Raw genomic sequence first — 10984 nt, 5'->3', positions numbered from 1 at the left:
ATAGATAGATAGATAGATAGATAGATAGATAGATAGATAGATATGCAAATTTAACACCAACGATGAGATAATCTGTTTCACATTTGACTGTATTGCTGCTGTCTCCTGCCATCCAGTGATGTCAGGCATTTTTGCACAATGTCTCTTGTTCTTATTTATAGTATTCATAATATTCAGTCACTGTTTTTATTCATTAAAAATAAATCTCAAAACAATTCATTGGTATGCATTGCCTAAACATTAATTACATTCAGTTTCATTCTAATTTGTATTAATTTCCCCCTGTCTCAACAGAAAAATTAATACTACCCGCTGTTCATCCCATGCAAGGCAATTCAAATTTTCATTTTTTTTTGTCAGAGAGAACAAGAAAATGAGTGAGACAATTTGCATATCAACATGACTGAATCCTAGTATTTCTTAGAAGTGGCATCTTTTGAAGACAAACATGGAGAAAAAGATAATTGTCGCACATAAACAAACATAAACAAACTCCTCGGCTTTGTGGAAGAACTATGTTTTTCTCCTGTCCAATATTTACGACACAACTCTACAGTCATGTTTTCATTGTATGTTCTCTTATGTCTCTATGACAGCTAAAGGGGGGGGGGGACTTTCTCCATGTTATTGAACACTGCATTGTAGTTCTATATAAAGATGCCATTAGCAGTTTGAGTGTGTAGGAGAGGCTGCAGCAGGCTGTTAATCAGAGCGTAGGGAAAGGATTAGAATGGATCTCTAATTACCTAGACTGTAATCGCCTCATATATCAACCCAGACACAAAGGCAAGATTGGAAACCTATACTAAACTATATATGAATATAATACTATCCATAGTGATGACTAGTTCATGTTAATGAGATAACGTTATGTAATTGATTTCTAAAATATCAGTAATAGTAATCAGTTACAGCTACCGAGAAAAATTAAAATGTGAAACATTACAATAAAGATATATATACAATTATGTAAAATGAAACATTCATTGAATTGCTTTGAAACTGTTTGCACTGCAGACTTTGATTGCAGATTCTATTGTTAGACAAGGACAAAAATGTTTCTCATGGCTGGAAATTCAGCAATATTTTACCTGTGAAAAATTAAAAGGGACCTGACATTATTGTGCAGAAAAAATATCAATGTGAAAATGCTCAATTTCAAAGATGTGAAAAGATGTTAATTTTATCCTATTCAGTCACGTGAACTTTTAAAAGTTCTTTATAAAGCAAAGTATAATTAATTACGAATTGATCAAACATAGAAAGTGTAATTATAATAAGAAGAGTTGCAAAGCTTAGTATATTTCCTTTTTTTAAATCGCATTTTTATGGAAAAGAATAACAGACAAAGCTTCCAAACTCAATTTGACAAATTAATGTTATTCTTCTTTGGAGGATGCAAATTTACAAGATCGTGTTTAGAATATTTAATAGAGCAATCCTCAAAACTATTTTGTAATCCATTTAAAATGTTCTCATAAATTTAAGCTGCATGAATTTTGTTACAACTGGATCAAATGTGTAATGTAAGTGTTGCAAACAGAGTCAAACTAACAAAGAATCATTACCTTATTCTGCAATGAACTTGATCTCTGTGGAGTTAGTCATGTTAATGTTTTGGATGTCGTGTCGACTAATTTCATTTTTCAGCCACAATAAATACATAAATAAACATTTTGTTTTATATAAAGATAAGTTGTGATAAGTAATTTGCTTACCTCATGGTCAAGACTAAAAATGTAAGTTTAGAAAAGCAAAACAAAACTGTAAGATATTTAGTATAGACAGATTATTAGACACTGCCACTGTTATGTGCAACAGTTTGCTAACACATTAGCAATAGCTACCTTTACAAGGTTACAATTCATCTAGCATTGGACAAAAAATAGTAATTGTAGAATTAGCAATTAAATGATCAAAGTTTTGTAATTTTTTTAAACATACACATTAAAAAAAAATGGAATTAAAAACTCTTCAAAGACAGGTGTTGTTTTACCATGTTATATTTTAATTTCTGCAGAGACAAAAATGACAAGCAATTTATTTACACAAACCTGTACAAAAGCAAATTAAATTATGTAAAATATCTCATAAATAGAAGTGGACTTGCGTTCAATACACTTTGCCATGTTCAGCTAAGCTGCGTGCATAGTGACTCATATTAAACGATGATAAATTTGTTCCTTGATTTCTATATCAACATCCAAGTCGCAGGACAAATAGTAATGGTTAATATTACAAATCTCATTACACATTGTGAATGCTATACGTATAGAACAGAGCACAGACTGAACACATACCTCAGGTAGCAACAAAGAGAATTTCAACATAAATCCCACCTGCTATTGTCCAGATTTTTGTACCACTACCCCAAATAAAAACAGTCTATCACCACTCAAAGATTATATGGTGTTGACTGTGCTTCTGCTTTCATTGCTGCTTCTTTTTCAGACACTTGCTCTACAGAGACTTTGTTTTCATTTTATCTGATCTCGAAATGCAAGGCATCACCTTGCAACACCATAGCGAACCCTGTACCGTGCTTAGTTGTAGGACAGGGTTTCATCATCTGCTGATATGCATACACTGTAAATCTTTCTGTACGAGTGTTGTGTTGCATGGCACATCCTGAGGTGTGTGTTCTGTCAGCCACTCTACCTTGCAGCTTTTCCCCTCCACACTTCCATTCCTAGTAAACCGTCACATTAGCATTTTTATCTCTAGGCTCCCTCAACTCTGAGCAGTCAAATGTCTCCAAGCATTTTTTTTTAATTTCTTTTTCCTGCTCTCTATCCTGCTAAGCTTCTAAAATCAGTCCTAGAGCTTGTTTCATGCACAAAGAAGGTTACTTGACCTCGGATGTCACACATGTACATGAGTGGAACACGACAAAAAAATCCATTATATCGTTATTATTTCTACCAACAAGCAACTTTTGAATGTACCCGCACTCATTCGGTAATGCACTAAGCTAGGAATGGATATTTCAACAAGGTAATTGAACCCAAAGAGCAATAGCCGTTTGACTATTAGACCTACAGGCTCACTGACATTTGACTGGTCGTCCTTCAACAAGCCTTTGACATCATGGGATTTCATCTAAGATATGCAAATGTATTTCAGTCCTTAAATGCCACCCCATCTATTTTTGTGTTGCATGTCAACGTAATTGTTTATGCACCATTCCAAACCAACATTTAATCATACCGATTGGTATAAAAAGGCACAATTGCATATTTGCATTCACTCTAGTTTTTTTTTTTTTTTTTGTATGTTTCTTTTTTTTTCCCTTTTTTTTCTTTTTTTTTCACTCTAAATATACAAAGTGGCACCAGGTAAAGAAAAAACACATAGTATACTGATGATCATTTTCACGGCTTTTGACTGTTATTGTGAAACAATATCTGTGAGTTTAAAAAAATCAAATAAAAAAGGAGTATTTTTTAAAAAAAGCAATCAAAAGCTTCAGGTAAAAAGTTGATGAAAAAGAAAACATATGAAAGATATGGGTTTTTGTTGTAGCACGAGGTGAAACAATAATGAAAATTAAGCATGAAAAATGCATGGAGGGGGTAAAATAAATCCACAGCATAGTCCAAATCGATGTACTAAGTTGTCCTACGTAACTCGTGTTTTTAGGTATAACAAAAGCAAAAACGATGAATTTCTGTGTTTACAGGGATAACATTTTTTTTGTACATTTTGTTTTACAGTTTTTTTTCTTCTTCCTTCTCAGTAAGTGAAGTAAGTTCCCATTAAACGTGCAGTAAAAAGTAAGTATTTATGTATACAGTTGATAAGTATAGGAGCACTTTCTTTCAAACAACGAGTAGTACTTACAGACTATAGATTACCGGAAATGCAAGAAAAAGCATCTCCGGTCAAACCAAAGGGGTTTTGCTAACATACAAAAAGTTCCATTGCATCTTTTGCTTTATTACAGTCATGAGATTTTGCACCTCTGTAGCTGCAAAGAAAAAAAAAAGTCACTGGAGACAGGGAGGCACAACATCTCAACATTGTTATGTGTCTGTTTAACTGGTCATAAAGCATCAGCTCTGTGGGTGTAATGGATGTTTTGTTGAGACATCACATTCTTATCGTTCAAACTCAAACCTTCATTTTTAAAAAAAAGAATAGTTCTTCGTGTACTTACAGCAAAGTTCTCTCTGTTTTGTGTCTGCGTGTTATAAAAGAAAAAGAAAAAAGGGAATGCTTCGTATTACTTACGAAGCTTTTGGTTTTAACTGTAACACCAAATTTTTCAGCCTGTAATCCAAAACCCTTCAGGAATCTGCTCATTCAGAAGTTGCGTTTTGATTGTTCTCCATTGAGCTGATTCTTACATTCATGCCCAAAGAGCCTTCGCTGTGTACTAAGGGAAGCGGCATGTACTACTGGTAGAACAGGTCTTAGACAGCCACTTGTGGGTTAATGTCACCTCGAAGGCTTGAGAAGAAGAGAAAGAGAAGTTGATGCTTGTTGGTCACATGTGCATTATGATATTTATTGCTCAGTCCTATCACACAACAACAACAACAACAACAACAAAAAAGAAAATAACAGTTTTTAGAAAAAGCTGTACTTGCAGCTGTTTTTAGGACCAACTAGGCCATGTGTATGCTTCCCCCCTCCCCCCAGCCTATTATTGGTGTACATCTACAGTGGCCTATACAAACACACTATATACTGCATATCTGGCCCGTACACACATACAGTTTCCATTGAACCTTGACAATTTTAATCTCATGCCACACACTGTGCTTACCCAGGATTTTCAATGAGTCAGTATAGCAGCGCCAGCGGCCTCAGTTAAATGAATCTGCCTTTTCTGTATGTGTGTGTCTGCATGTGTGTGTTTGAGAAAAACAGGGTAAGTATCACAACTTGGTATAAATACTAGCATCCCACTAAGGTGATCCGAAATGTACAATTGTGGACACACATGCTGCTCTAGCCAATGCGGTTGTAGACGATGGCTGTAAGATCTTGCATTTATTAGGAAGGTTCGGGTCTCAATCTCGCCAATCAAAGACAAAGAACGAGAGACTGAGGAAAGGTAGCGAGACAAAAGGGAATGAGAGCGGTTAGCGCTGTTGCTATGAGCTGATGTTTATGTACAACGAGTGACTCCTGTAGAGAGCGTGCACACTGGTAGTTTAGAGTCAGTCACTGAAAGTTTGTCAGTCTATCAGTAGGGTTGTAGTCAAACCATGGGGGTTACTGCAGCAAACTGCATTGGCTCCCATTTCCATCCACGAATTCCCACATCGGGAGAGGAACGAGTATTTAAAGCTTAGTCTTTCCCCTCCTTATAAGATTCGAAAGCGGTTGACTTTTGGTCTGCAACGTTTATCACAAACAGTAAAGATGACAGAATCCGTGGTCCGTGTTACACCATGAGACCATGAATTTGTCCAGTATATTACTTCAGCCACAAAACATCATGTCCAGACACTGTTCTTTGAAATTTAAAAAAAAAGGGCATATCCAGACACACTGTAAAGTCAAAATAGTTTACATGTACAGCTTTGTTTCTAGAAAAAACACAAACAGAAAAAAACGATGTGGGCTCTTTTGTATAGCGTCAACTTCAGGGAATGGGGCCCTTAATGAGAACAGGGGTTAATGCATGCATGCACTGTATATGTAAAATGAGCTGATTACTGTACAGACTGACTGTCAGGCAGCAGACTGTGTCCTAAGAGCCCGACTCGCCAGTAGAACAACCTCAGAGAGAGTTGAATCAGTGCCCTCAGCAGTTCTTCCTCCTCCTCCTTTCGTCCAGTTAATGGCCAGAATTAGCACTTTAAAAAAACGGTGACTATGTTTATATATCCACAGGGATTTTTCATTAAGAAGCTGTCGCAAAAAAGTCTTTGGAGAAAGTGTGGCTAAAAGCTTCTAAAGCTGTAATGGTGGTGGGTAAGCAGCTATGCTTATTGTTGTGTTTGAATGCCACACGTTGTGACACACGAGGAGCTCTTCCAGCTCACAGATACACCTCCCGTCGCGTCAGAGTACCACATGTTGTGGGCTTGTACTCCCCGGTAGGTGCAAGGGGGATCTCCTCGGTGGGGTGGCCCAGCACCTCCTCCCCGGCTCCTGGCGAGCCATAGGGAGGCGAGCCGAAGGCCTCATAGGAGGAGGAGGAGGAGGCCATCTTCTTGTTGAGCAGGTTGCGATTGCGGTCACCCATCATGTGAGCAGCGGTGGGGTCTCCGTTGGCCATGGCGGCCATGGCGAGGGTCTCTTGGCTGCCGGGCTGCTCGGCGCTGCTGCTGCCGCTGCCGTTGCCGCTCATGAAAGTAGAAAGCTTTGGTTGTTGGGGGGTGGTGGTTGACTTGGATGGCCGTCGCTCGGGCGACGTGCGCACAGGCATCCAGCAGGAGTCCGAGTGGCCATACTCGTCACATTCCCGCGTGCACTTGCCAGTCATGGCTACGTCAGGCAAGGGCCGGGAGTCTAGAAGAAGCAGAAGAGAAAACCAAAAGTAAGTGACGCTGCTTGTTTTGCTAAAGTGGGCTATTTAATGATAAAACTAACGATGGTAATGACACACTCTCCTACCACTAAGTGTTTGTTTGTGGTATGTGTTACATGATTGGGCTGTCATGAATTCCTTCATTCGATGCGTGAATCTGTAACTTTTCCCTAATGAGGTCATCAACACATCTGAATGTTAATGAAGAAGGTAGAAAACAATAGAAACTGGTCACGATGGTTGCCAGGCACCCACTTCCACAGCTAATCTGAGTTCCAATTTTTCATCCCTAGTGAGTCCAATAAGGCTTTTACGGAGAGAGGTTGTTCTCGTTTTCATGCAGAACCCATACCACATGACAGAAAAAAGTAAAACCAAAAAAAAACAGAGAAGACTCCACTGGTACGACAACAGCCCCAAACAAAAAAAAAAAAAACTGTGGCGTGAATCAGAGTTGAAATAATGTCATGCTTCAAAACGCGCTTGTGCTGAGAGGGGAAGGGAGGAGAGGGGAAGGGAGGAGAGGGGACCAGTGATGAAGATAGAAGAGAAGAGGTCAGTTTACACTTTCGGTGTGTTTAAAGATACAAAATTAAGCCTGCTCTGTGTGGGAGTGTGCTTGGGTGTGTCTCTAATAATCGTGCGGCTGAGGATTTTTGGGAGAAGAGAGCACCGACAAGAGCCTGTTTTCTTATTTTGGTGATTGGCAGACGGCAATCATGCTCTGATCTAAGTAGCTTAATAGCTTTGCGTGGCTCAAGCACTCTGATATCCTCTTAAATTCCGTAATAGGAGTCTTAACAAATTGCCTAGCAGGGCGCTGGCCTCAGATTAACCACGTCTACTGCATTATTGTAGAAAGCAAATTATGTGCTTACAGTGCTAAATCAGGACAACAGGTTGGACAGATATCCTTCTGTCAATAGCTACTGTCAGACTCTGTGAAGTATATTAACCCAAATGCAAAGCAGAGCTAATGAATTGGTTCAATATGAGACCAAAACCGTAAGGAAGGAAGAAAAGGAGGATCCCGAATGCTTAGACGCTACACAGTGCCAAAGGTAACACAAGTGCCGGTGTTATAGAGATGCTGTGTTAATGTCTTTTTATTCATGACCTGATGGAAAGTATGGAAACCCAAAAATCAAGCAAAAGCGTTGGTGAGTGCAAACCAAGCCAAGCATGCCTTTACCTTTAAGAAAAACAACAACAGAAATGAAAAATAAAAGAGTTTGGACCATGGCTTACTTTTAATGCTCTTTTTCTCCTGTAAAAGACAAAAAAAATTTGAAATCAATCGTTATGCCTTTATGTCACGCAGTTTATATATATATATATATATTATATGTACTGCAAGAGAAACCTTGAGCAGCCTTCAAACTGTAACTAAAAGACACGCTGACAGCGGCACAAAAAAGTTTTATGCAGAGCAGACACATGACTGAGGACAGAATGCAGCCGAGACAAGGACAGCAAAGAAAGGGGAGACAGATAACACAGAAATGAGGGTCTTCTAAAGTCCTGCTGATTTGGTTTTCGCCTCATCAAACAAATCACTTGTTCCACTATGAAATTTGCCTCACAGCAAAGCATCTGATAGGACTTCAAGAGTGCCATTCCTACGCTCTCGGAAGCTTATCTTTGTTAAAGATCTGTTTGCGGTCTGTTTTCATGTCGGCGTCAACTGTGTAATGCTAGTCAATATATAGACAAAGCCTCAGGGGCGTAAGCACCGCTCGGCAATAAGAAACTCAAATAACCAAATAAAACAAATCTTTGGGTTATTTTTCCACGTCTGAGGGCTCACAATACAAGTATTCGCGCCTAATGACTTGTAAACAGCTAAAGAAATTAGAAGAATGGCGTGGAAAATAAGTGAAATAGATGCGAGCGCAATCACAGTTAATGGCGGCTGATGTGTGATGCAAATGATAACCTTTGCTTCAGATCGGCACCGTGTTTTCTTCCTCCCTCCCTTCCTTCCTTTTCCCTGCCTCACAGCTATCAAGGAGATAAGTGGACACCAAGTACTGATTGTCTCGCTCATTTACACATAGGATTGAGCCATTAAGCTACCCACAATGCACAGCAGCTCTCTCGGGGCCCGTTTCGTGGCCCTGCTCCTGAATGCTCATCCAACTGGATTCTCACCTCACTCACATTCAGGCAAACTACTCCACAAAAAAAACAAAAAAACAGCAGGGCAGGGAAGACCACTCGCTACCTCCAGCTCTCGTGGGTAAGCAGTCAACCTTCAGCAGCACCGTCTCTGCCGCCCTGCGCAGTGAGATGCTGAGGTAGTTAGCCAGTGCTCAGTGTGTTGTGCACACTGTAAGGAGGCTGATTTTCTAGCTATGGTCCATTGACTCTGCAGGCTTGCTAAAAATGAAGACATTTCCGACTGAGCTAATGAATTGGGCTGCTACATCAAAGCAAAAATACTTTTTTTTCCCTTCTTCTTCTCTCTTTCTCCCTTCACGAGCGTGACCTCCCCCAGAGGTTGGACCATCAATATGAAACCATTTAAATCCATCTGTCCTTTAGCTTTGGACAAATAAGTGCGCCGGAGCCGGGTTCAGCTGAGAGTAGTTCCTCCACCTGCTGGCTGAGGCCGTGCTAAATGAAATCTAGCATCACGTTGATTGTTTATCTTACCGAGAAGAGACAGAAACATTATTCCTTCATTTTCCCACTTATGAGCCCACGCTGGGCCGCTCGATTCCTACTCACTCGAAATCTTAAGGATGTAAATCTGAACAATGAAAGCTGAAAAATAAAATAGTGTAATTATTGCCAGTTTGTTTCAATGGAGAGGACGCGCTGTGCTGCTTTCCATACACACACACGGGGCCCTTTCAAGAGCCAATTCAGAAATGAGGTCGTATAGAATATCTTCAAAGGAAAAGCCCTTGAGCCCACACAGCAGAGTCGCTGGCTTTTTGCTACAATATTCGCAAACGTCCTCCGCACCCACGCTTGCTGACCACCATACGACACAATGCAAGTGGGTCAGATCTGGCGTGTTAAAAAAGCCTACTGCGACACTGAGAGCCAAACAAGGAGGCCTCTCCATCCTGGGTCACATCCCTAGGGCTCAGACCTTTTATTTTATTGTTGTTGCTTTTTTATATGGGGATCCAGAGCTAGAAAACTAGTGTGGATGCCCACTCTCTACATGGCTGGAAGACAAGAACTTTCAGCCGAGTGGAGGCTGGTCTGCTAATAATGGCCACGACTTACATTCGCTCAAAAGGAGGCTTCTGAAGGATGAAGGGAGGAGTGCCGATAATGACTCGGGGATTGACAAGAGCCAGAAGAGGAACAAAAGTGCCGAGATGCCTCAGTACAAGCGACGCTCTGAGATGTCAGTGCCCCATGCTGCGCGCACATTTTTAAGGGGTATAAAAAGAAGACCTCCTTCAGCTGTGCAGGGAAAAAAGAAGCAGGCTGAAAGTGGGCCAGCGGCTGCACCAATCGTCGAGCTGCGGCTTTTCTTTAGTCAGCCACCCCTATCAGCTGACTAGCTTACACTTTGGGTATTTCAAAGAGCCTACGCTGCTTGGGTACAGTAGCGATTTGATGCGGTGTCTTTAGCGCTTGCTAAGATGTTGCAGTGGTAGTAAAAAAAAAAAGAAAAAAAGAGAAAAAAAACAGAGCGCCAGACTGTCCGGGCATTTGCACACACTTTACAGATTAAAATTTGTTCTGTTTTGTTTATGTCAGAGTAGCGTATTGCGTGTTTTCACTACAGCGTGTCAGCGAGTTCATGTGATGGTCACTTTTTTTTCTGCAACAATCTCTGAGGCTTTCTCATTTCTGGCCAGCAGATTCAACGCAAAAAGCCAAAGCAAGGGATGGAGGGAAAATGAGGAAATAAAATAGAGATGATGCGCCTGCACGCATTTTTTTCTTCTTTTTCTCTTTGTATGTGTGTCTACTCTGTGTCTTTGACAGACATTGCACTTGGCTGGATAGCAGATAGGGGTCGGAGCGGAAAAAGGAGGCGAAGGGCATGAGGGAGAAGACGCAGACAGGGATGATGTAGAGAGCGAAGGACAGGCAGAAAGAGAATAAAGGAGAGTGATAGAGAGTGTGTGTTTGTGTGTGTGCTGAGTATAGCAGGGTCGGGGCATGGGAGAAGGAAAAACAGCAGACTGACTGGAGAAGACAGCATGGCTGCCTCTGGGCCGTCACAGGCCAAACACACTGCCAAAGAGAGCAGTTCAGAGGAGAAGAGAGTAGGGGAGACAAGGGGGAGATGAGGAAGAATTGAGGACATTAGCAAAGACAGGAAAGGGGGGGAGATCGCAGGAGGATAAAGAAAGGCCAGAAGAATAAAACAGAATATGTGGTCTAGTGTAAATAGTTCCTGGTATGCCACTCCATGTCTGTTCTAGCAAGCGCACATTAACTCATCAATCCAAAGCCTTAATTTAGCCCGTTTCAAGCTTCGGATTATTCCTCTAAACAATGAGGTCCTGTGTGCAGCCAGATGCAAGG

General features: G+C 40.6%; 1 protein-coding gene across 10 annotated transcripts in view; it reads right to left on the bottom strand.

Moving 5' to 3' along the window:
• Positions 1 to 1987: 1987 nt before the first annotated feature.
• pcdh7b (protocadherin 7b) overlaps positions 1988 to 10984 on the bottom strand; it is a 123997-nt gene continuing 115000 nt past the window's right edge. For 4 of the 10 annotated variants that reach the window (XM_085399548.1, XM_085399530.1, XM_085399557.1 and 1 more), the window contains one exon: positions 1988 to 6465. In XM_085399548.1, coding sequence (XP_085255674.1) covers positions 5993 to 6465 — 473 coding nt within the window. In that variant the 3' untranslated portion in view covers positions 1988 to 5992. Of the gene's footprint in view, positions 6466 to 6570; positions 6676 to 7732; positions 7752 to 10984 lie in introns of all 10 variants that reach the window. The other 6 variants (XM_085399586.1, XM_085399594.1, XM_085399563.1 and 3 more) reach the window with 5 other exon arrangements.

The sequence above is a fragment of the Rhamphochromis longiceps genome, linkage group LG3, assembly GCF_057381845.1.
Source record: "Rhamphochromis longiceps isolate RC_006_pf linkage group LG3, R_longiceps_female_GT1.1, whole genome shotgun sequence".
Taxonomy (NCBI): Eukaryota; Metazoa; Chordata; class Actinopteri; order Cichliformes; family Cichlidae; genus Rhamphochromis; species Rhamphochromis longiceps.
Note: the sequence above shows the minus strand (reverse complement) of the source record. Positions and strands in the feature narration are given on the sequence as shown.